This window comes from Lithobates pipiens, unplaced genomic scaffold (genome assembly GCF_037356315.1).
Source record: "Lithobates pipiens isolate NorthernLeopardFrog02 unplaced genomic scaffold, aLitPip1_a1.2 Scaffold_19, whole genome shotgun sequence".
Classification (NCBI taxonomy): domain Eukaryota; kingdom Metazoa; phylum Chordata; class Amphibia; order Anura; family Ranidae; genus Lithobates; species Lithobates pipiens.
Genome location: NW_027507764.1, coordinates 373000874 through 373027899, shown reverse-complemented (window position 1 = coordinate 373027899; position 27026 = coordinate 373000874). Strand labels below are relative to the sequence as shown.

General features: G+C 42.2%; 1 protein-coding gene across 2 annotated transcripts in view; it reads right to left on the bottom strand.

The window, feature by feature from the left end:
• The window catches only part of CARMIL1 (capping protein regulator and myosin 1 linker 1), a 405018-nt gene that overhangs the window by 74947 nt on the left and 303045 nt on the right, over positions 1-27026 (bottom strand). For both annotated transcript variants that reach the window (XM_077492299.1, XM_077492300.1), the window contains exons 26-27: positions 26722-26850; positions 3350-3525 (exon numbers count right to left, since the gene is read on the bottom strand). In XM_077492299.1, the coding sequence (XP_077348425.1) occupies positions 3350-3525; positions 26722-26850 (305 nt within the window). The remainder of the gene's footprint in view (positions 1-3349; positions 3526-26721; positions 26851-27026) is intronic.

Here is a 27026-nt window from a genome sequence, read left to right as displayed (position 1 = left end):
TCTGCTGTATTTTTGGATTCTGTATGTATCGTGAGTTCTAATAAAAATTGTTTGTAAACTAAAACAGAACTGAGCCAAATAGCTGCTGTCCCAGTGCTGTAATATATCAGCATCTGGGACTCAAATTGGTTTAAACAAAAAATTAAATGAAGCTAGTTAAGTAGCCGAAGTATTTGCAGTGTTACATAAAAGTACCATATTAGGAAAAGCAGGGCTTGCACTAGAAGCCAATTAGGCTCTGCATCAGTGCAGATTTTTAGGTTGTTAACATGCAAACCGCAAAAGAGAGCAGAGTGAACCCAAATACAACGAGCCCCATTCACTTTCCAATTTAAAGAAGATGTGTCTGAGTCCTAATGCAGTGATCCCTGGTCTGGCAATGTCCGGATCATGAGCCTGGTCATAGAAATTTACAAGTCTTTCACTAGGCACCCATAGCCATTTACATATTTCAGCTGCGTATTTGGCTGTTCTTCTGAAGTACAGCTTTAAAGATGATTTCATAATCCTATTTCGATTATTCCTCCATTACAGCCCATGCCCATTCATTAGAAGGAAATGAGCTTCATTTGACCCAAGCATTTAAAAGCAGCATGTGCAATAAAAATTTGTCATTGTGATTTTTGCATACAAGTGTTTACCCAAGAACAGATGGCTGAAGCGTATTATTGGATTACATTGTAGATTCAAGGAAAAAGCCTTTTCTGCTGCAAATTTCAAGGTTCATCCATGGGCACAAACATGTAAAATGTATACATGAACAACTTTAACCACATGCTCTGATCGAACATCCCTGTGTGTTATATTCAACATATCTTATATTTGGTGGAGGTGAGGTATTCAAGATCTGTGATGAACATGGGAGAGCTGCAAATGATGGGTAAGCAACCATGCCGAGTAGAATGGTTTATTCACTCACAGTCTTGTCACACAGGGGTTGATTTACTAAAATTGGAGAGTGCTAAATATGGTGCAGCTCTGCATAGAAACCAATCAGTTTCCAGGATGTTATTTTTTTTTGTCGAAGCTTCATTTAACAAGATGAAGTTAGAAGTGGATTGGCTAATTTGCACAGCAACACCAGGGTTTTGCAGTCTCTCCAGTTTTAGTAAACCAATTTTACAATCAATTCTGTAGTACCATGGCTACTAATACCATGTATTATTTTCATAGAGACGTGTTGCTGGCTCCAAAGTTGTTGTAACTGGTTATAACACATGTCAATGCAATCACAAATCACATTCTAATGAATCTAGAAATGCTCTGACATGCTGGTGGCATTTTTTTTTCTAAATAATGCAAAAAGCTGCTACAAAGCTGCTTAAAAATGATAAAAAAAGAATTGTAATCTGCATGCTTTCCATTTGTTTTCATCAGAACTACTTATACTCCTTCAGTGTTTTTTTATTATTTTTTTTTTTATAATGGGTAAATGTTTTCCCTAGCAATATCAAACAATGTTTTTAAAGGATAAGTCCAGCTTTAGAAGATGTTACACCCATATGACATGTACATGTTCCAGTTACATGTCCCCCCCCCCCCCCCCCCACCTAATGATAGCCATTCCTCTCTCTTGCAGTTCATGTCACATATACAATCTGTGCAGTGTTCTACCCACACAGCTGAGTCATTCATTTATAGGGATCTATGAATAAATAAACTACAAGTGTGGCAGATAGCTTATAGTTTCAATGGACTACGAATGAGCTGATCAGTGCACTCATAGTCCATTGACACTTCCTTCAGCCTTGTAACAAAGTTCACACAGAGGTATGGGCAGAAAGCTGAAGAACATGGCTGCAGAACCCTGACATTGCACCTGTGATTTGAAAATAAATTTTTTTTCTGCAAAAAATTTGCATTTATTAAAAAAATAATACTAATTATATATATATATATATATATATATATATATATATATATATATATATATATATATATATATATATATCATTGTAGCAAAGCCTTGCATAGGTAACAATCACACATGACGGTCCTTTGCACACACACAAAATATTATATATATATATATATATATATATATATATATATATATGTGTGATTGTTACCTATGCAAGGTTTTGCTACAATGATTCAATAGGGCGGTCAGGCTGGTGGCCAATAAGCAGCAAATGATTGGTGAAAGTATTGCTGTTTTTTAAAATAGGATTAGGGTTATGTAAGTAGGTAAATATCCACGCTCAGTTAAACTTAAACAACTAACAGCAGCTGAACACCATAACCCAGATACTGGGCACAGAAATGCAAAGAAAAAAAAAAAAAAAAGAAAAAAAAGAAAGTGCAGCGCTTGTTCAATAAATAATGATTAAATAATCACACATGTGAAACATGCAAAAATTGTGACAATCCAAAACCAAAATAAAGTGGCATTCAAACAAAATCAATATTAACATATACATGTGCAATAAAAAATGTATTCACATATGAGTCCATACATCATAAATAAATGACCATAGAAATATCAAAAAATCCAACAGATAGTGTGACTTGATTGAATAAAAATAATAATAATATACTTGACCACGTGGGACCCGTCACCTTTAATCACCACTAATAAGATAGGGGCTTACCAGATAATCAGCGACCCCCTGTTTAAGGGAGGTCAGACAGAGCGTATAATGTCACAAATTCCGTTTCCAGACCACCAGATGTGAAAAAACGGGTGTCTATCTGCAGACTCCGCAGCTCAGGTGATCAGTCACCGCAAACTTCCCAAACATTTGCCAGCGTGAAGGCAAAATAAAAAGTGCTCCGAATTGTGTGATTATGTTTTTAACACCAAAAATGTTTTTCTTTATTGCATAAAGCCACACCCACACGTCCTGCGCATGGGCAATCGCAATTTAAAACCACATAATTTTTTTTTTTTTATCTGCTAGCAGTTTTGTTTTTCGTTTTCAACGCTGTTTGTATTTTAAACGCTATCTGTACATTAGAGATTCGGTGGAGTCCTTTTTACAGGATCTGACTTCATGCAATAAAGAAAAAAAGTTTTTGGTGTTAAAACATATCACACGGTTCGGAGCACTTTTTATTTTGCATGAGCCTTCACGCTGGCAAATGTTTGGGAAGTTTGCGGTGACTGATCACCTGATCAGGTCATCTGGAGCCGGAATTTGTGACATTATACGCGCTGACTGACCTACCTTAAACAGGGGGTCGCTGATGATCTTGTAAGCTCCCATATTAGTGGTGATTAAAGGTGACAGGTCCCACGAGGATTAGGGTTATGTTACGTGGTCAGAAGAAATGCAATTACGGCTCAACAGAGTTCTTTCACATGAAATATACACATTATTTAATTCCACTGTGTTTAAACCATATTTACCTTATTTTGTTCAGAATATCTATTCCAGATTGCTCAAGTAAGACATTCTTTACAAAGTTGCGAGGAATTGAGATCTTCTCAGTGCTGGCTTGAATGAGATCCTCACGAATGTTTGCTTTCTTCATCACATTTGGACAGAGATTCTCTGCTGCATCAACCATTGATTCCAGTAGATGCTATGGATGGAAGAGAGACCATTAGTGCTTAAATTATATCAGACTGCCCACTAGGGGATACAAATACATTTTGAACTCCTAAAATAACAAGAAATCAGGATTAGTTATGTAAAGCCCATTAGGGTGCATTAAGTTTTACCTAGCATCATATATATTTTTTTGTTAACGCAAGTGTAATGATTACAGATATTTACTACTTTTCAGAAAGATTACAGTGCATCCCCCCCTCCACCACTTGCTTACTGGGCACTTAAACACCCTTCCTGCCCAGACCAATTTTCAGCTTTCGGTGCTCTCACACTTTGAATGACAATTACTCAGTCATGCAACACTGTACCCAAATGAATTTTGTGTCCTTTTTTTCCCACAAATAGAGCTTTCTTTTGGTGGTATTTGATCACCTCTGGGGTTTTTATTTTTTGCGCTATAAATGAAAAAAGACCGAAAATTTTGAAAAAAAACGCATATTTCTTTGTTTCTGTGACAGAATTATGCAAATTATTAATTTTTCTTCATAAATTTTGGCCACAATTTATACTGCTACATATCTTTGGTAAAAATAACCCAAATTAGTGGATATTATTTGGTCTTTGTGAAAGTTAGAGAGTCTACAAGCTGTGGTGTGAATCGCACAAAATTGATCACATCTGATGTACTGGTGGCCTATCTCGCTTCTTGTGACCCAAACAAGTCAGGAAAGTACAAATACCCCCCAAATGACCCCTTTTTGGAAAGTAGACATTCCAAGGTATTTAGTAAGAGGCATGGTGAGCTTTTTGATGTTGTCATTTTTTTCCCACAATTCTTTGCAAAATGAAGATTTTTCATTTTCTTTATTTTTCTCCACAAAATTGTCATTGTAATAGGTTATTTCTCTCACGTGGCATGTGTATACCACAAATGACACCCCCCAAAAAATTCTGCTACTCCTCCTGAGTATTACAATACCACATGTGTGGGACTTTTTCGCAGCCTGGCCACATAGAGAGGCCCAACATGCAGGGAGCGCCATCACGTGTTCTAGGAGCATAAATTACACATCTAACTTGTTGACTACTTATTACACTTTTGAAATACCAGGACAATGACACGTGACACTGATGACAGATGGCACTGATACGTGGCAATGATGACACTTATACGTGGCACTGATGACAGATGACACTAATATGTGGCACTGATGACACGTGGCACTAATACGTGGCACTGATGACACGTGGCACTAATACGTGGCACTGATGACACGTGGCACTAATATGTGGCACTGATGACACGTGGCACTAATACGTGGCACTGATGACATGTGGCACTAATACGTGGCACTAATACGTGCCACCGGTGACAGATGGCACTAATACGTGGCACCAATGACACGTGACACTGATGACAGATGGCACTGATAAGTGGCATTGATGACACGTGACACTGACAACAGATGGCACGTGACACTGACAGGTGGCACTGATGACAAATGGCACTGATACGTGGCACTGATGACAGATGGCACTAATACGTGGCACTGATGACAGATGGCACTATGTGGCACTAATAACACGTGGCACTGATGACAGATGCCACTTATACGTGGCACTGATGACAGATGGCACTGGGGACAAATGGCACTGACAACAGGTGGCACTGGGGACAGATAGCACTGCGGGCAGGTGGCACTGGGGTGGGGTGGATTGCACTGGGGTGGATGGCACTGGGGCGGATGGCACTGGGGCGGATGGCACTGGGGCAGGATGGCACTGGGGCGGATGGCACTGGGGCGGATGGCACTGGGGCAGGATGGCACTGGGGCAGGATGGCACTGGGGCAGGATGGCACTGGGGGGGGGGCATGGCACTGGGGGGGGGGTGGCACTGGGGGAGGATGGCTCTGGGGGAGGATGGCACTTTTTATTAAACTTTTTTTTTACTTTTTTTTTTTTTTTTTTTACTTTTTTACACTGACGGCTGCTGCAGCCGTTCTTCTCTCCCCTCTCACACGCTGTCTGTGTGAGGAGGGAGAGCGGCGCTGAGAGATGATCTCATATGTTTACATATGAGATCATCTCCCATTGGACACGCCGATCACGCTGTAAACGGCCGCTGTGATTGGCCGTTTACAGCGATCTGTGTTTGCCTGTCCCCGGGGGACACGGCAAACACAGAACTTCCGCGATGCGCGCCCGCGGCGGCGCGCATTGCGGAAGTAAACACCAGGCCGTCCAGGGACGGCCAGGCACGGGAAGCCGCCCGCCCGAAGGCCGGCATTCGGCTATAGGGCGGGCAGGAAGCGGTTAAAATGGCTTTATCTTTTTTTTTTTCTTTTTTTTTCTTCCAGAAGAACCAAGAGTCATCTTTGTTCAGGTATCATCCAGGGTTCACGTCTACTTTGTGGACTGAGACTCTGGCCCAGAGATGATTCTGCCAATTTTGATGTCACCACAACTAAAAGCACTGCACTGTATGGGAGGTGAAACCTTCTAAGAAAAGCAATGCCCTTCAGCATTTGTGTTCCATCTCCCAAAAGGCATGGCACAGATAGACAGGTAACTAAGCTGTTGGTGTGTTTTGCAGAGCCAATCTCCTCCCAGTGTCATGTGACTCCATCACATTATTAATAAAAGCCAATGTGCAATCCCTTATATTATCATCATATTATCATCTTTGAAAGTATATATTAGACCAGTATAATTTGACCCAAGTTTAGAAAACAATTCTATGGCATTTCAGAATTTTTGTAAAATAGCATTACTTGAAGTGCATGTGGCAGAATTTGTGCAGAAGTGATTTAGCAAATATTTTTAGGTATAATAAATTCAAGCTCTAATTGCAAATAAGTCATTTTATTCTGAATGCAGTATAATATGGGCATCATTTTTCCACAGCAGTTCCTCCATAAATCTCTTCTGCTTGCTAGATTCCATCACAGAACAGTTGCTAGATTCTAACAAGGTGCAGTAATAAGGGAAGGGAATTGCTAGAGCAATTTCACAAAAAAGGTTTAATTTCTTTTTTATACTTTTCTAATTAAATTCTGCAGTGGTAAACTTAGGTGTGCATTTAGTAATTGCCATTGTGCTCTAGCTGGGCATGCAATGTGTCCCTGTGCCTTTAAGGAGGAATGAGCTCCCTCCAGGCAAATCTGCCCTTAATTTATCCACTGCTATATGTCCTTCAACTTGGAGACTCTCAAAATTATAGAGTTAGGACTGCAGTACACAGAGGAGTCTTGATGTAGGCACTACAGCCTCCACCTATATATGCAAATGTGTGCAACTAAAAACTCTGTTTTTAACATGAAACATTACATAGGGTCAAAGTTTTTTTTTTTTTTTTTTTTTTTTGCAGGCTAGCTGGTAGATGCACAGGGAAATGTTTGTCCGTTTGGAAAATCTATGACTAAATGCAACACACAAAGACTTTGTATGACCATCTCTGTAAATACCTGCTAACGTGTCCAACTTTAATGGCATCCCAGTCTTATTCTGTAGGGTTAAATATTGAGTTGGCTCACCTTTTGCAGCTATAATGGCTTCAACTCTTCTGGGAAGGTTGTCCACAAGGTTTAGGAGTGTGTCTATGGTAATGTTTGACCATTCTTCTAGAAGTGCATTTATGAGGTCAGGCACTGATGTGAACGAGAAGGCCTGGCTCGGAATCTCTGCTCTAATTCCCAATTATCCCAAAGGTGTTTCTATCAGGTTGAGGTTAGGACTCGGTGCATGCCAGTCAAGTTCCTCCACCCAAAACCCGCTCATCCATGTCTTTATGGACTTTGTGCACTGGACCAAATCATTTGGCGGAAGGCGGGATTATGGTGTGGGGTTGTTTTTCAAGAGTTAGCTTTGGCTCCTTAGTTCCAGTGAAGGGAACCCTTAAGGCGTCAACATACCAACACATTTTGGACCATTTCATGCTCCCAACCTTGTGGGAACATTTTGAGGATGGCTTCTTCTTGTTTCAACATGAATGTGCACCAGTCCACAAAGCAAGGTCCATAAAGATATGGATGAGCAAGTTTGGGGTGGAGGAACTTGACTGGCCTGCACAGAGTCCCAACTTTAAATCTATAGAACACCTTTAGGATGAATTAGAGCTGAGACTGCAAGCCAGGCCTTCTCATCTAACATCAGTGCCTGACCTCACAAATGCGCTTCTGGAAGAATGGTCAAATATTCCCACAGACACACTCCTCAAAATTTGTGGACAACCTTCCCAGGGCCAACTCAATATTGATCCCTACGGACTAAGACTCGGATGCCGTTAAAGTTCATGTGCGTGTAAAGGCAGGTGTCCCAATGCTTTTGGTAATATAGTGTAGAGATGGGGTGGGTAAGCTCACCTGCTGGTTGCTGCCTGGCTTACCAGTGCCCATCAATGCTGACCACTAAAAACTGACCTACCTGACCCACACTGATCTACCTGACCATTACACTGACCTACCTGACCCATTACACGTCACGTCAGACTTCAGGTGACCGTGACTTCTGGCTCCTCCTGCAGCTCAGGTGTAGTGTGCGGTGCCGGCGTGCCCATCCCAGAAGACAGCAGGCAGCCAGAGACAGGAGAGGAGAGCCGTCTGCCCGAGCGTGATCTCAGCAACGTGGCCACATTGCAATTCCAGCCTTCTGGAGCCTGCAGCACCTATGATGGACATGTCCCGCGGTCTCGGCATTGGACCAGTGGGACGTCCAACATAGGCGGTGTAAGCTCCAGAAGGCGGCCACGCTCGTAGTCAGACCGGTCCCCGCTCGAGCTCAGGGCTAATAGAGTTGTGAAAGCTTGAGACCCAGGGCTTTTTGGGGACCCACTTGGGGCTCCAGCCCCCCTTAGCCCCCCTCCGGATGCCACTGGGGGTTTGGCACAGACTGAAAAATAGTTTAAAAGGGACTTTTACTTGGTGTTGTGGCAGGGGAGCACAGGAAAGAGGTGGATTAGAAGAGAAGACACGTTATAATTAGAACCGGTTATTTTTTTCCTAAATGGGAGCAAAGGGTTAGCAGATCAAGGTTGAGAATGAAGGGTGCACACTTATGCCCTGTACACACAGTCGGACTTTGACGGAAAATGTGCGATTGGATCGTGTTGTCAGAAAATCCGATCGCGTGTGGGCTCCATCTGACTTTTTCCATCAGAATTTCTGACACGCCTAGAGGCGATTCAGTTCGCATTGTGCGCTATACAAGTATTTCATTCATTCATTCATTCACACACAAAGTTTGAGAGCAGGATCTAAAATTTTCCGACAACAAAATCCGATTCATGTGAAAACAAAAAATGTAGCAATGTAAAGTGATTATACTATGGAACCAGGAAATAGTTTCCTAGTAGATGTGAACAACCTGTGTTTGAAAAGACAGAGAGACGTTTTGAACTTATAATAAGATGAGTGTAGACAACATCATAAACAAGGTGCATTTTTTGTTTTCACATGCATCTTAACTTTGTTTGTTTGAATGTTAGCAGCTAAGTTTGTTTAAGCAAGCTCAGTGTTTTGCCCTTTTTTTTCCAACAAAATCCGATTGTTTAAATTCAGATCGTGTGTAGACAATTCTGACGGACAAAGTGCCACGCATGCTCAGAATAAATTAAGAGACCATAGCTATTGGCTACTGGCCCGTTTATAGTCCCGATGTTGTACGTCTCCTTGTTAAGCATGATTGGATTTTCCGACAACTTTGTCCGACCGTGTGTATGCAAGACAAGTTTGGCACAAAATCCGTTAGGAAAAAATCTGATGGCTTTTGTTGTCGGAATGTCCGACCACGTGTACAAGGCATTAGGCTTCAAGTTGAGTGTTAGGAGCAGGGTGAAGAATAGTTTATTTTAAGGGTTAGGGCTCAGGTAGCAGGTAGGATATGGGAGTATACTGTTAAGGACACCTAGAAGAACCTGATGATTTCTATTTCTTATTATTGTTGAAAGCTTTAGAAAGCAAAATAACTAGCACTGGATTCTAGGTGCTGAAACCAAACATATTGTCCTATACAGGAGCATAAAAAAAACAAAAAACAGTTGGATACAGAAAATTCTGCCTACTAGCTGTGTCAATATTAGTTGAACAGCTAAATAAATATACTATCTCGAAAAGTTTGTCAGTTCATTATCAGACATATAAAAATATGTACTTAGAACAACTGAAAAGCACACACTGAGATAGAATGAGCAAAGAGACAAATAAAAAGATTTTTCTTTGACATCTTATACTTTATGCTCATGATTGACACTGAAAATTACAAACTGTCATTCTCCAGTACTGATTAATAGGGACCCATTTTTAATCACAAAACCGGCACCTTCTGCTGTTCACCCCTTTTAGAAACCCCTTATGACACAGAATTGGTTATAGTCTCGAATATGAATGTGTAAAATGTGTTATTTTTTGTGTCAGGATGGAAATTTAGAGAAAGAAGAAAGCAAGAGGTGAACAGTAGATAACGCTTGTATATTTCACTACATATCCCATAACACTTGAATAAATAAATCATCTTACAACATAGATTAGATATACATTAGAAAATATTATACATTAAAAAAAAGGCTGAAAAATCTAAAGCAGCTGGTTTACATTCATGTCATGTCTCCTGTAGGTAAAACGATGACAAGATCTCACTTATTATGCCTGTTCGTAGAAAGGAAAAAAAATAAAAATAAAACACGGGTCTGAGATTATTATTTTTTCAGCTATGAGAGATATTGAAATATTCTATTTTCTTTGATATGAAGACGAGTCTATTTGCATAGCTTTGAAGAGGGCTCCTCAGCAAGAATGCCTGGGACAGTTGTAGGGGTCAGATTCGATGTGTCGTGAATGTGTAATTTTCCAAATAGCAGTATCCCCTGGTGATTAATGAGGTTAGGGGAGATGTATAGTCACATGAATAATTTCTCATGCAAGTCAGTTTTTTTTGGCGTCACAAATTATATATTAAAAAAAAGAAAACATTATGTATTTATTTATTTTCTACACACATGAGCATCATCTTATGTCAATTGAGTATACGGCAAACCGTAAATACCATTCACTGTTATTCTGAGGTTGTGTTTTAGGATTAAAGCTGAACCTTGGGCTAAACAAATAAAATACAAAAGTAATTTGTATTCTTTCTTAAAGCAGAGTTCCAACCAAAAGTGGAAGCTTATCTCACTCCGGTGCCACATTTGGCACCTTTCAGAGGGAGGGGCGGAGCGGGTACCTGTTTTTGAAAGGTATTCGTCCCCATTTCTGGGAGATCGCACCACGATCACTTGGAAGTTTGGCCCCTCTCCATTATGCCGGGCCATTCAGAAAGCACAGCGCAGTAGGGAATCAGCTGTGAAGCTGAAAGGCTTCACTGCGGAGTTCCCTTACTACGAATGGCAGCAGCAGCACCGAGAGCCAATGGAAACATCGGCTGGGGTGCTGACATCGCTGGATTCCACAAAGGGCAAGTGCCCTAATATTAAAAGTCAGCAGCTACCGTATGTGTAGCTGCAACTTAAAATTTTTGCTGGGGGACTAAAGCACCGCTTTAAATCTTTATGTCTTTTGTATTGCTTCCAGCTATGTGTAGTAACCTACTATGGATTAACTACTGCACTTTGTACATTTTTCTGAATCGGGAATACTCTGACATAATGCTAGCAATAGACGGGATGTCATAAACGGACTGCTTCAACTTCTGAAGTCTTATAGGGGTGAGGTATTGCCCATCCCTTCTTTCAGAAAGCAGAGAACACCTTTAAAAAAGGTCATACATACACTATATTGCCAAAAGTATTGGGACACCTGCCTTTACACACACATAAAATGTAATGGCATCCCAGTCTTAGTCCGTAGGGTTCAATATTGAGTTGGCCCACCTTTTGCAGCTATAACAGCTTCAACTTTTCTGGGAAGGCTGTTCACAAGGTTAAGCAGTGTGTCTATGGGATTGTTAGACCATTCCTCCAGAAACGCATTCGAGAGGTCAGGCACTGATGTTGGACGAGAAGGCTTGGCTTGCAGTCTCCACTCGAATCCATCCCAAAGGTGTTCTATCGCGTTGAGGTCAGGACACTATGCATGCCAGTAAAGCTCCTCCACCCCAAACTTGCTCATCCATATCTTTATGGACCTCGATTTGTACACTGGTGAGCAGTCATGTTGAAACAGGAAAGTTGGGAGCATGAAATTGTTCAAAATGTCTTGGTATGCCGACGCCTTAAGAGTTCCCTTCACTGGAACTAAGGGGCCAAGCCCTACCCCTAGAAAAACATAATCCACCCTACACCAAACTTTACACTTGCCAGAATGCAGTCAGGCAAGTACTGTTCTGGCAATCACCAAACCCAGACATGGCCATCGGATTTCCAGACAGAGAAGTGCAATTTGTGACTCCAGAGAACACATCTCCACTGCTCTAGAGCTTTGCATTGGTGATGTAGCGGTCTCGCCATGGAAGCCAATTTCATGAAGCTCTCTATGGCACTACTGTTGTGCTAATCTGAAGGCCACATGACGAAGTTTGGAGGTTTGCAGCTAGTGACTCTGCAAACAGTTTGCGACTTCTGCGCACTATGAGCTTCAGCATTTGCTGACCCAGCGCCATCATTTTACGTGACTTACCACTTTGTGGCCGATTTGCTGCTGTTCCCAGTTGCTTCCACTTTGTTATAATACCACTAATGCCACGTACACATGATCGGAATTCTCGTCGGAAAAAGCTCTGATGGTTTTCCTGACGGAATTCCACTCAAGCTGTCTTGCCTACACACGGTCACACCAAATTCTGATCATTTAGAACGCGGTGACATACAACACGTACGACGGGACTAGAAAAAGGAAGTTCAATAGCCAGTAGCCAATAGCTTCTGTCTCTGTAGTTGAATCTGAGCATGCGTGATTTTTGGTGTGTCGGAATTGCATACACGCAATCGGAATTTTCGATAGGAAGTTTTTTCCTTCAGGAAAAATGAGAATGCTATCAATTTTTGCCTGGAGGAAATTCGGACAGCTAAATTCCAATGGAGCATACACACGGTCGCATTTTCCAATGAAAAGCTCTCATCAGTCTTTTTATGGCCAGAATTCCGATCGTGTGTACGCGGCATAACAGTTGACAATGGAATATTTTGTAGCTAAGAAATTACGCAGATGGACTTCTTGCACAGGTGGCAACCTATCTTGGTACCACGCTTGAATTCACTAAGCTCCTGAGAGCGACTCATTCTTTCACAAATGTTTGTTGAAGTGGTCGGCATGCCTAGATTTTACCTGTGGCCATGGAGGTGATTGGAACACCTGAATACAATGATTTGGAGGGGTGTTGCAATACTTTTGGCAATATAGTATATATGAGCAATCAAAAAAGAGAAAATGTGATGGGTTTTGAGTTTTCAATGCCTGACACTTATGCTAGAAGAATAATAAGGCGGTTTCAGGCATTTTAACACTAGAAATAGCGCCTGCAAAGCACCTGAAAACTGCCTCCCATTCCTCCCCAGTGTGAAAGCATGAGTGCTTTAGTGTGTTAGAAAAAGTCCTGCAAGCAGCATCTTTGGTGTGGTTTAGGAGTGCATAAAATGAATGGGCAGCGCCGCAACACGGGCATTTTTAACCTCTTCTTCGGCCAATAGCGAGGGTTAAAAGTGAAAAGCGCTGCTTAAACAGCGCTAAAGTGCCACTAAAACGAGCGGCGCTTTAGCGCTAACTCCACGCGGCTACAGCATGAAAGAAGCCTTAAAGAATAGATTGTTTTTCAAAAAAAAGTAGTAAACCACATCCAAGAAAAAAATTGTAAAAACAAAATAGAAATCAGGCCCCGGCAGTTTAACCAGTTGCCGACCAGCCGCCGGAGTTATAATGCAGCAAATTGGCTCGGCTGCACGAACCGACGTACTGGTACGTCGGTTCGTGCACATCGCTGGAGTGTGCCCATGGGATCCGGCAGTCTCGATGTTGTAAACAAGGCAGATCTCCATACTAAGGCTCCATGCACACTGAAGCTCAAAAAAGCTATTTCTGGACGCCAGATTGCTGGCAGAAAACGCTGGTTGAAAAACCTGCTTTTAACAGCGTTTTATACTAGCGTTAATGAGCGTTTTACAGCGTTAGCGTTAATGGGCGTTTTTTATAAAAATACTCAGAGGACACTCCAAAAATCCCACAATGCATTGAAAAATAGAATGCCGAACACTAATGAACGAGCGTTAATGAGCGTTAATGAGCGTTTGTCGTTTTTTGCCGCTGAAAAACGGCACTTTGAACGCGAATTTCTGGCGTTCAGAAAAAAGCCCATAAACTCCACTGCTCATTAAAGCTGAAAAACGTCCATGTGTGCATGGACACATAGGCTAACAGAGTGGAGTTTATGGGCTTTTACAAAAAACGCCCAAACTCCAATAAACTGCAGTTTATCAGCTTCAGTGTGCATGGAGCCTAACAGGGGAGGAGAGAGAGATCAGATGTTCCTAGTGATCGGGAACAGCGATCTCTCTCTACTCCCAGTGAGCCCATTCCCCTGACAGTTAGACCCCTTTCACACTGAGGCGGTTTTCAGACGTTTTAGAGCTAGAAACACCTATAACAATAATGCCTGAAAACCGCCTCTCATTCATTTCAATGTGACTGGTTGGCAACTGATTTTTACCTTGGGCGGTTTGGGAGTACTGCATACAGCACTCCCAAAACACCCTTCCCATTGAAATGAAAGGGCAACGTCTCCAAAGCACCTGATAAGCGATTCAGAAGTGCTACAATATGGGTGCTATTAACCCCTTCTTCGGCCTCTAGCGGGGGTTAAAAGCACCGATAAAATGGGCAGCGCTTTAGCACTAACGCACCAGCAGCCCAGTGTGAAAGGGGCCTTAGAAGACGCCTCCCTAGGGAACACTTAACCCTTTGAGCACCACTAGTGTTAACCCCTTCCCTGCCAGTGCCATTTATACAGTGATCAGTGCATTTTTATAGTACTGATCACCAAAAAAAGTGTAATTTGGGTCAGATTTGGAGGGAATTCTGGAGGAAGAATTGTCTTTTAAAAGGGTGGCAAATCATTTGGTCCCAGGCAGCCAAAAGTTTGATTTGTACTCTCTATAAAGAAAACCTATAAAATATATTTTATTACTGGTATTAAACCCCAGAATTTCTCTACTCCATCTGCTCAGCAGCCAGTGATCATCGTTGGAGATTGTTGCAGTGATCACTGTGGAGACTCTTCAAAACTAGAGTTAGGGCCTGCAGGATACAGGGTGCCTTGCCGTGGCCTGCAGCTTATGCATGTATTTGCAAATGTGTGCAACTAAACTCCTGTTTTTAACGCATACTGTTAGGTTAATTTGGCAAGTTGAGCTTGGAAATTCTTTGGTTTTATTTGACATGCATTTGCCCTTCCAGTGCTCCTTGCTGTGAAGGCCAGTTATAGGTGGGGGAAGTGACCTTTTTTTTGTAATGTAAAAAAGACAAGCTTTTTCATATATTTTGACAACTTCCTCTTATTTAGCCTTATTTTGAATTGGGTCATGCCCTTATTCACTGCATCTTTAATTCAAGAACTACCTTTATTCCTACATTTTTCATTTTAGGCTTGCATTAGGCTAGATTAACTACACTGATCCTTACTGCAACTAGATGCCTGGTGGCATTCAACCGGAAAAAAAAAAACACAACCCCCATCGCTTCTAGCAGTACATGTTGAACTGATGGAGAACCTAACCATATGCTTACATGACACTCTTGAATGACAGAAATTTAAGAGTTATGGCATTCCAAGGAGGACTTGCCTTAGGGTATCTTCATGCATTGCACTACCTTACTGAGAGACTAGTGCTGAGCTTCACTTTTTTTCTCCCTTAATTTCCTTACCTTTCTAACTGCCTTATTTATTTTAGATTGTGTTATTTATATTTCATATTATGTTAAAGGCTCAGTACAGGCTTTGTACATGGTTATATATTTGTATTGGGCCTCAGAAAATTGATTATCCTATGTTTTTCTGATCCAGAATGACTCACTCCCATGGATGCTACATGGTTATGCTATATGAAGTGTGTGCAATTGCTAGGACAATAATCCTACAATTACGTACATGTGAACATAGTTACTACTGGTTTACCAAAACCTATTTTTTCTACGGTATCTGAAAACTGTCACTGTAGTGCCTATAAGTCAATGGCAGGCTTATTGTACTATTATATACTGTATATTTTTTTCAATTTTAAATTAACTTGTATATATATATATATATATATATATATATATATATATATATATATATATATATATATTTTTTTTTTTTTTTTTTTTTTCGGAGGAGGATATTGTATTTCCAGGAGACAGCAGGCTGCATATGCAAAAGGGGAGTGTGAAATGCATGACAGCAGGTAGTATGTTATGAGCAAAAAGGTATGATGGCGAGCAGGTAGCTATGGTCATAATGTAGGCGAAAAATAAAGAGGGCCAGGGGTCTCCAAACTTTAACAAAAGGACCAGTGCACTGTTCTTCAGACTTTAGGGGGGAGGCTGTGGCCAGTGGGTGAATAAAATGTCCCAGGCATTAGGAGAGTAAACAATGCCTCAGACACGGTGGTCATTGGGAGTAAAAATTACATAGTGTCTGTGATCAGTAGGATTAATAGTGCCTCATCAATGGCATCACTGGGAGGAATACTACCCCATCACTGGTATCATTGGAAGGAATAGTGACCCATCAGTGGGAAGAATCGTGCCCCCTCATTTGTATCAGTAAGAGGAATATTGCCCTATCACTGGTATCAGTGGGAGGGATAGTGCCCCATCATTGTTATCAGTTGGGGGAATAGTGCCCCATCTTTGTTATCAGTGGGATAAATAATACCTCATTTTGGTATCGGTTGGGAGAAATAATGTCCTATCATTGGTGTGAGTGATAGAAATTATGCCCCACTATTTGTCAGTGGGAGGAATATTACCCTAGAGCCAGATAAAGGCTAGCAAAGGTCTGCAGTTTGGAGACCGCTGGACTAAGCCAATAAGAGCCAATTCCTCATCTTTACATTTGTTACAAATAATATGTAATAAGCACAAGCATGTAAATATGTGAAAGGCACCTAAAAATAATTTCTATCCCTTTTGATATAAATGGTTCATATAATATAAGAGATATGTACATTGTAATTTGCCTAATTAAGTTTTGCTAAAAGTAGAATGCTCTGCTAAGCAATTACAACCATTAATTTTGCACGTCAATTTATTTGGTAATAATTAAGAAAAAACAAAACACCACATTGAAATAATCAAACCAGCTGCAAAGTAAGTTTGACATGTAAAGATGATTTAGCAGCCTCTTCAGTCACAAGGATTAATGTATACTGTACACCTTTGAATGTTTCATGCTTGAGAGCCTGAGCAAGGAGGTCATGGGTAGGCTATTCTTCCAACTTATCCTCTGAGCCAGACTCACTGCTAGTCCAACCTTTTTAGCATTCAGAGGATGGCACTGGCACTGCCACTGCAGAACTGGGCATTAACATAACTCAGCATGTGTAAAATATGCTGATTGCATCAGTGAAAATCCATTTACAAGAAATATGAGTACATATAAAAAATATAAAAAAAAACCTCCAACATATCAACCAACAGAACCTAGAACTTACAGAGAGGGTCAGGAGCTCACAGAGGGAGTTATAAGGCGGCAGAAAAAACACAGTAAGAAACAATTTAATGAAAAATAAATCACAGGGACTCTAAAAATGAATGTGTAGTATATTGATTATTATTGTAGAAGAAGTATATAGTTTAATGGGTCAAACACAAGGTAGGTTGATCGTGTTGTAATAAAAAAACTAAAATGCAGAATAGTGTTAATATATCCCTCCCCCTCGTTTTAATTTATGTATTCATACTGTACATATGGAAATTTCCTAGGAAATTAAGAACATAGAGGCTTTCCTTTTGGAACAGTAACATGTTTGTTTTCTTAAAGGCTGGACAAATGAAATTTTAATGTAGCACCTAATTTGCATTACCATTGTTTGATTTAATTACAATGCACAATTCTTCATGTGGGAAAGAAGCAAGGCGGCTTCAGTGAACCCACTGAGCAGAGACCATTATGAATGTCGTTCACTTAACTGAGCTATGCTTTGTGACATTTCAAAAGTAAATGCTGATTACCCAAGGTCATTATGGAGCACCCTAGTATTTAAAATAACCTAAATGAGTTTTACGTTTGTTGACATCCTACCAGTCCATATTTTGTATGTGGTGTATACACACTACTAGGGTTACACCAATACCGTTTCTTTTATCAGGGAGTATGAGTAACAATACACTTGGTCAAGTACTCCCCGATACGGAGTACCAATACGTTGTGGTGCGATTTGCGTCAATAAAAAATAAATTGCCGCAAATCGCACTGCAAAGAATTGCATGCAACCTGAACAGGAATGAGGTGTGATTCCTCTCAGAGTTGCATACGATTTGCCCCTCTCTGCTCCTTTGTGTACAGAAAGATAAAAGCGCCATCTAGTGGGCAGTTTATTAAAAATGTTACAACTCACAGTACATACCCGGCCCAATGCAAAATCTTCATAGGTGTCTCAGTCTCGCCGATGATATCAAATCATGGGCATTGGAGGTGCTCCCAGGGCTGGCAGAGACGTTTCTGGACCCCGTGGGTATAGAGTGGAAGTGATGTCAGCATGGGGGTGGACCGCCTCTACATCGCCAGCCCTGTGAGGAACTCCAACGGATCACACCGCATTTCTGTTCAAATCACATGCAATTCTTTGCCATGCGATTTGCGGCAATTGATTTTGTATTGACACAAAACGCACAACAATATTTCAATTTCAGGAGCATTTGCACGAGTGTTAACACAGGCTAGTGTTATTAATTTGGAAGTAAGCATGAAAACACACTGGACAGAAAATGGAGGGTAGAAATTGTGGAGTCCCTACAGCAACTTTTGATCATAGTAGTCCTTTTGAGTCCTACATTTACCTTAGTTGAGAAAAAATTTAATACATAAAAGCAATTAACTGAAATATCTATATATGTAAAAATATACAAGCAACATACATATAATGTTATTAGGATTGATAACTATACATGAGGGTTAGGAGGGTGTTCCCTTGCTGCCCTACAGAAACCTGATAGGCAAGAAACGGGAAATTTATTGACAGGTAATGAAGTGTCCGATGACAAACAGAATGTGGAATTTTTAAGCGAGGGTCACCAGCCTCTTCTGCTGGTGACCAAGAGCTACAAATAGATGCCTGCAGGGCCCTATGTGGTCAAAGCTACACAGGGATGAAACACATCATACATAAGTTATGCCTGCCTATCTGCAGACGTCTCTTCTCTACATCTGTTCAAAGTGCTGAATTTTTGAGCTTGTCAGAGTTCAGAAAAAAGGAAGGGACACACCCCTCTTCACACAGCAAACAGGAACAGAGCTGAGGATGTCAATCAGCTGGAGGTCCCTCCCCTGTCACAATTTTTTTGCTTGCTGTCAGGAAAACTTGTCAGAAGTGATTCATGCTGATAGCAGAGGAAAGAAGCAGCAGACAAAAGTGACACTTGGTGCTCTTAATTGAGACAAGTACACACTATAAGAGGATACCCTTTGTTTATATTTCATGTCTGAGGTTTACAATCACTTTAAGGTGGAAAAACATCATTGGAAATAACATTTATATGCTGGACCTTTAAAATATCACTTAAATGCCCGAATTCTGTCTCTACTGCAAAGAAACACTTTAGACCCAATTCTCTCATTGGTTATATTTGGTCTAAAAAATTGGATTTTTGACTTGCCGTAAAATCCATTTCTCCGAGTTCATTGACAGACACATCGCTCTATTATTCAGAACCATAGGGTTATACCGCCCCCTACAGGAGTAGGACACTAGGCAGAAAAAAGACTTGGCTACGCCTATGGGCGGTCCTAGGTGGTATACACCCCCCTCTCTGCTATAGGCCTTTAGTTTAGTAACAGTGCCAGAAGAATTAAAACTCCTTAGAGGGGTGGGTGCTGTGTTGGTCAATGAACTCAGAGAAATGGATTTTACGTTAAGTCAAAAATTAAATTTTCTCTTTCGCTCATTGACAGACACAGCGCTCCATTATTCAGAATCATAGGGATGTCCTAAAGCAGTGCCAAACATGAGGGGTCGGACAATGAAAAATCCCAAGACTAACACAAAAAAAACTGGAGCACAACCTGAACAATACTCCTTTAAGAGGGAATAGACACTCTAAAGAGCAGCCTGCAAAACCTTGTGGCCAAAAGAGGTACCCGCAGATGCCAACACATCCACTTCGTAGAACGTTGTATAAGTGTACACCGACAACCAAGTGATCGCCTTGCAAACTTGCGCAACGGACGCCTGATGACAGAAGGCCCAAGAGCATGAAGAGCTCGAGAAGAATGCGCCATAAAAGGGAAAAGAGGAACCTGGTTGCAGAAGAAGCAGACAGCCCCTTTCTTGGCCCATCCGTGATCACAGTTTGACCTCCAAAAAGACTCAATGGCTGCTAAATACACCCAATCCAGGGCAGATAAGCCAAATTCCTTATAATGTGTTGACCAGGTACACAAAGAAGGCAACACAATGTCCTTATTCAAAGGGAAATCCAAAGAAGGAACGATGGAAAAGGGCGAAGAACCACCTTAACCTTGTGTAACACTGGGTAAGGTGTATGACAAGATAACGCCACCATTTCCGACACCCTGTGAGCAGAGGTGATAGCCACCAAGAGGCAACCTTTCCGAGAGAGAGGAAGCAGTGGAATCTCACAAATATAGTGAAAGAGGCTTCTGTAGAACCAAAATCACCAAGTTCAGATCCCATGGCGGTAGGAGACTGCACCGGTGGAACCAGACGACGAACTCCTTCAATAAAAGGTACGCACCAGGGGACGCTAAAGAAGACCACCCAGGCTGACACCTGGCCCTTGATGGTACTCAAGGCCCATTCCTGCTTAACCCCCCCATGAAGGGAGGCCGGAATCGGAGCCACCAAGAAAGAACAAGGATGAATGCCCAGTGACTCACACCAGGATATATGCGCTTTCCACATACGGAGGTAGAACTTCCTAGCCATTAGCAGCGTTGGAACTGCAGGACCTGGCTCATCACAGCCGGGCCATTAAAACCGGCGACTCTAAAGCAGGATGGAAGAGAGGCAGTCGCCAAGGAACGTCGGCGACCAGGTGAATCCGGATGGCGTACATAGACTGACGGGACCCATCTGGAGCCAATAGAATGACCGGAATCCCCGCAGCCGTGATCCTGCGCAAAAGCCACAGCAGAAGCTGGAGAGGAGGAAAGGCGTAGAGCAACACATTACCGGCCCCATGGGCCACCAGAGCAGTTGAGGTGACTACCAGAGCATCCCGTGATCTTGCCATAAACCTTCGTACCATTCTGTTGAACCCAGCGGAGACATACGAGCTGACTGTCACTATTCCACTCCTGGAGCGCGCATGTCGGAGAGGGCCGGAACGAGATGTTCTGCCCACCGGAGGATACTGACAACTGCCAGAGCTGCCAACACCCTATCTTCCCTGCCCTGATGATTGACATAAGCCACCGCTGTTGCTTTGTCCGACTGGATCCGTACTGGGAGTCCCCGAAGTCGATACGTCCATGATCCAGACATAGTCTGATCAATCGAAGTTCCAGGATTTTTCTGAAAAAACTGAAGGCCTATAGCAGAGAGGGTAGACCACCTAGGACTGCCTAGTGTCCTACTCCAGTAGGGGGCGGCATAACCCTATGGCTCTGAATAATGGAGCACTTTGTCAATGAACGAAAGAGGAATTGGCATTATACTGTGCAAGATATCTGTAACATATTTGAAAACATAGATGCTCAGTTTACTTCTATATCACACTATTTTACTTCTGTTTCCTCCTATATCAAACCATTTAATAAAATTACATGCCTCAGTCACCTGTGAGATGACTAAATTCAAGTACACAGTGTCTGAATGTCGGACGGCATCAGGCGGTTTCTTTTGTACATTATTATGTTTCTATTAAACATCTATTGTCATTCGGCCTATGTGTACTGCACGCGGTCTGACAGAAGCTGGTTTCTCTCAAAGGGGCATGCTTGAAAAAGCCCTTGATAGACCTTGTATCCTCCACTATGGAACCTAACATATAGTAGTACAGGTTGCACCAGTTAAATATCTGATCTTGCACATATTGATAATGAATAATTACCATATTTATCGGTGTATAACACGCACCCCAACTTTAGGAGAGAATTTTAAGGAAAAAAACTTTTAGGAGGGAAGTTTAAGGAAAACAACTTATATTTAAATGTCCATCAATGCAGCCTTATCAGTGTCCATCTGCAGCCTTGTCTATCATTGCACCCTTCTCAGTGTCATATGCAGCTTTGTCAGTGTCATATGCAGCTTTGTCATGCAGCCTTGTCCACCGTTGCACCCTTGTCAGTGTCATTTGCAGCCTTGTCAGTGTCATTTGCAGCCTTGTCAGTGTCATTTGCAGCCTTGTCAGTGTCATTTGCAGCCTTGTCAGTGTCATTTGCAGCCTTGCCTTTTAAAAAATGGCACCATCGAGATACAGAGCGGGATGTCCTATGTATCTCGGCGGTGCTCGGTAACTCTCAGTGGCTTTTGGCCGCCGAGAGAGATATTTATGATCTAGTCTAAGCTTTTCATATACCACACTGTGTATATTATGTTCTGTTCTAGAGCCTGTAATGAGTGATCTCTGAGCAGGGGTCAGATACCCAAGCTCCAGGATCCTTTGGGCCCTTAAAAGACCTAGTACTGGTGCCAGGACCTTTGTGAACACCTGAGGAACTGTAGCAAGTCCGAAGGACAGCGCCACAAACTGAAAATTACATTCCTCTACTGCAAAACACAGGAACCTCTGATGAGGCTGAAAGATAGGTACGCGTAAATACGTGTCTTTTATATCAATGAAGGCTAGAAAGTCTCCCCTCTGGAGTGAGGTTACTACTGATTGGACAGACTCCATCAGAAAGGACTGTATCAATAGATACTTATTCAGGGATCTTAGGTTCAAAATTAGCCTGTGTCCCTGTTCGGTTCCTGAACCGTAAACAGGTTTGAGTAAAACCCTGTGCCCCTTTCGAATACAGGAACCTCATCACTCCTTGATGCACTGATGATGTAGTGCCTAAAGCAATACGTTTCTTTTTGGAGGATACGAGGGAACGCTGGATTTTAAAAACCTCTGAAGGGGAACCCCCCGCAACTCCAGCTTGTAACCGCAAGATATAATTAAGGTGACCCACTCGTCCTGAATTGTTGTTCTCCAAATGTCTGCAAAATGCAGAAGCCTCCCCCCCCAACCCGATGGAGTGGGGGCGTCCTCCCAAAAGGAGGGCTTGGTGCTGGGTTTAAAAGAAATTTAGACTCTGGGATTTTTCTGGCCCTGGCCTTGTGGCTTGCCCCTGGCCCTAGCGTCCTGCTGGCAGCGGTACTGCCTTGACGCTGAGAAATTTGAGGAAGCAGTCCCTGAGGTTTTAAACAAGGGACGTCTGGAAGTAGAGAGCTCTTCCCTCCGGAAATCTTTTGCATATATATTGGCTAAATGCTCACCAAATAAACATTCCCCATGAAAAGTGAAACCTACCAATAACTTTTTACAAGGAAGCTCAGCTGACCAGTTCTTAAGCCATAAAGGTCTGCGCATATGTACAAACAAGAGAGCCAAACGAGAAACCTGCTGTATTCAATCCTTTAAAGGAAGGCATCAACAGCAAAACCCAGCGCTCCAGGAATATCTGCTTAACTTTCAGGCAGATCATCCTCCTGGTTAGGCTTATCAGGCTGTTTGACCTGATCCTTTATGGACTGGCAAATATCAATTAAAAATAGATTGGTGTTGCGCTTCCAGGAGCCTTTGAAAAAAAGGAACCCCAGGGGGCTGCTTCCTTTAAAAGGAGTGTAATCTAATAGTGTATAGTCACCCCAAACACATAAACATAAAATATACGAGTTAATAGAAAGCCTCTATACACAGTATAAGGGTATACGGGTTAGTGTATCACCTAATAAAAGTGTTCATATACATTAAATTGTATATACAAATAATTGACTATTAAAGTGCCAAGTGCAACTTATAATTCCGTGATATGACAAAAAGTGCTACGTGCAATAAAACCCATAAAAATATTTTAAAACACACACAATCAAACAAAGTGCTCAGTGCCTCCAGTAGACAAAAGAACTAAAATATGCGTATCATTTAGCTAAGTGAACACAGTTCAGTGACAATATCACATATGCATGTAAAGTGATTCCGTGCTTCTAACGTGCATCAAAACAAAAAGATCTTCCTCCACATAGGTGATTCCACACGTAAGTGTACACACTGGGTAATTACCTCCCCGCTATATAAGGTATAGCGTAAATGCAGCCTCCTTGCAAATGCACCAGGTGGAAGAGGGGGAGGAGGGGGGCCTCGGGGAATCACTCTCAGACCGCTATCCATAAAACTCCATCCAGGAACTCCAATATAGCTCAAAAAGCAAATATGAAGGCGACCATAGTGTAGCAAGTTTTATAAAAGGTCACTCTTTTATTTAAGATTAAAAATACTCACAGACGAATGAGGTAAATAAGACAGTATTCTCAGCAAACTGATTCAAACAGACCGCTCTGCTGCGAGCGTCACTTCCGGTCTCCGTATCCTACGCGTTACGTCACTTCCGGTGACTTCAACTGGGATCTGGGAAATATCAATTGCTGCAACAGCTGGCTGAATAGCAGAACTGGCCAAAGAACAGGAAGCCTTTAATAAGAACTCCAATTTCTTGTCAACAGGGCCTTTCAAGCCATGTGCGTTATCTACAGGACAAGTTAAGTTCTTATTTAAGGAAGAGACTGCTGCATCTATGGCTGGCATGCTCTATTTTTTAACAAACTTTTCATCCATGGGATATAAAAGGGAAAACCTTTTAGGGGGAACAAAGGATTTTCCCAATCAGCACACACCCCCTGTTCCAACAGGGGGTGCATGGGGAAAAGCCTGTGGGACCTTAAGAGGTCTCAGGGATCCCAAAGAGGACCAGGGGGTTCAGTCACCTCTATAAGAGACAACTTAAAAGGCAGACCGAACCATTTCAGATTCAGGATCAAAATCCTCTGTGAGAGGCAGATATAAACTGGATCTCTTCTTGTCCAGATTGCTTGGAAGCAGACTCATCTGCCGGGCACTCCCCTGAATCCTGAGCTTTCAGCTCTTCTTCATCCTCAACTCATTCCTGCTCCAGACTAAAGGGCTCTGGGGAGGGGGAACTGTCACACTTCTTGCCACCCTGCGGGATGGAGGCAATTATGCCAGCAATCCAGTGCTCTAACCAGTCTAGGCCTGAGGACAGTTCATCCTTGGTGATAAAGGGTGAAGCAGCAGCGTTGGCACAATACCAGATAGGCGCAGTGGCTCAAATTGCCTGGAAGCCTCTGGTCCTTCAGGGGATACAACACTAGAGATATGACTAGGTTCATCAGGTACTACTGACAACATAGGTGTGCTCTTCCATGTAGTGTTAGTCGCGCTTCTCTTCTTTGAAGACATTTACTAGCCACAAAACTAGTACTTGGGCATAGTATAAAAACACCTCAGAAGGGAGACACTTTAATGAGGCTCATCAAGCCCCTATGTAACAATCTTGCTAAGCACCTTTAGCCTGCCAAGCAACACTTGGTGACTTGCGTGACCCGGTTAAGAAAAAATGAACCGCTGCAAGTATCTGTTCCCACAGCTGCCTTCTGGAAGCACTGCATTGCTTGGCCTACACAGCTTAAATAAGCGCCGGAACATTCTGTACGTGCGTGTGCATGCACGTGCTTGGTCCTGGTTAACGGGTGTGGCTGTATTTGCGTATGACGCAAATATTTATGCACCCAGATAAAGGCTACTGCGCATGTGCGGCAAAGCAGTGTGCACCATGGCCGCCAAACAAACAACTGCTAAGTCCAGAGGCGCTTTAGAAAATGCACGTGCGCCATGGCCACCAAAAAACTGCTGAGCACAGCGGTGCTTTTTGCGAATGCACGTGCACCATGCTGAACCAAAGGCGAAATGGCGCACGTGCACCCCGATACAGGTAAACAGCCAGACACAAACAAAAATAGGTACTTTTTGCAAACACCCACAGCTAGCCCAAAATGCCCACATATGGTCACCACACATAGGTGTCCAGGCTTTAGCTAGCTTGACTGATTGTTACAATCACTGGGGCACCCCACAATAATAAAGAGGTTTCACTTACCTGTCCAGGCGTAGGGCCACTTAGAAACTGAGAACCCAATCTTCACCCTCTACGTCGGGTTTCTGTCACTTGAGGACCTTCAAGGACTAGGTGCCCTTTTCATGTGTTAGGGTCTACTCCATTGTACCTGTACAGCCCCCTGCAGGAATGCCTTAGCGCTTTAGTGTCCAGAGTTCCACTTCGCAGGGTCCAGCGCCCAGAGGCCGCATTACAGGCAAAACCTTGCAGTTACTTGAGTCTTCTTTGCAAGGCTCAGTTACCATTTATCAAAACATATAAAGCCTGTGTCAAATGGATCAGATCGATCAATCCCTTGATTCATTTAAGAATCGTTTGTGGGACTAGAGACCTGGAACTCCGAGAGCTCAAACAAACCATGCCATCCACCTTGCAGACATTGGTAAAAAACTGAAGTGCTTCCTGTGTGAGAAGAGTTATATAGGGGATTACTTCCTGTCTAAAGACCTTTGGTCTACCAATGTCCATTCACCTGGAGATGGAGTACAACCCAGCAGGTAATGAATATTAGCCCGACCCTGTGTCCCATGATGTATAAAAAAATAAATAAATCTTGTTGGAAGCAATGTCTAATAACGATGTTCAAGAGAGTAACAAAGTGTCCAGAAAATACTGTTCTGAGTTTTTTTCCTTTCTGAAATTGGCACACCGAAACTTGAGAATTTGGTGCAAAAAAGGTGGTCACGAGAAACATTTCTACTATTACATACCAATCCCTAGACCGATCACGGTGTGTTGGCTAAAGTCCCATGTTCTCTGCACCACCCAACTAAAGTCTTTAATGCAATGTGCAGTGTTAGGCTGAAACCGATACACCAGATTCACGCCTAAAACTTTCATACTAATAAACCTAGACTATAGAGAAAATGGGTGGTAGTCCAAAGATACAACTGTCCCAATTCCAATTTCTAATAAAATACAGCCTAATATACTTAAATAATGGCTACTTTAAAAATCATTTATACCTTCAGCTGCTCATCAACAACTCTGGTCACCTCTACTGCCATTGATTCTAAGGTCTCTTGAATTGGGGTAGGTAAATTATTGGCTCCAGCCCATGCTGCACCTCCGAGATGATATAAATTTGGCAAAAGCTAGAAGATAACAGACACATATTAGTAATGAAGATGCCAATTTCTTTACAGACTAGAACCTCCCCTGTATACTTTTAAAGCTGAACTGCAGATGCAAGTAGTGTAAGTACCAGCTTCTTACAGGGCCTGTATAACGGGGAAGAGTTAGGGAGGGAAAGCAGCGCGAGCAGCTAATT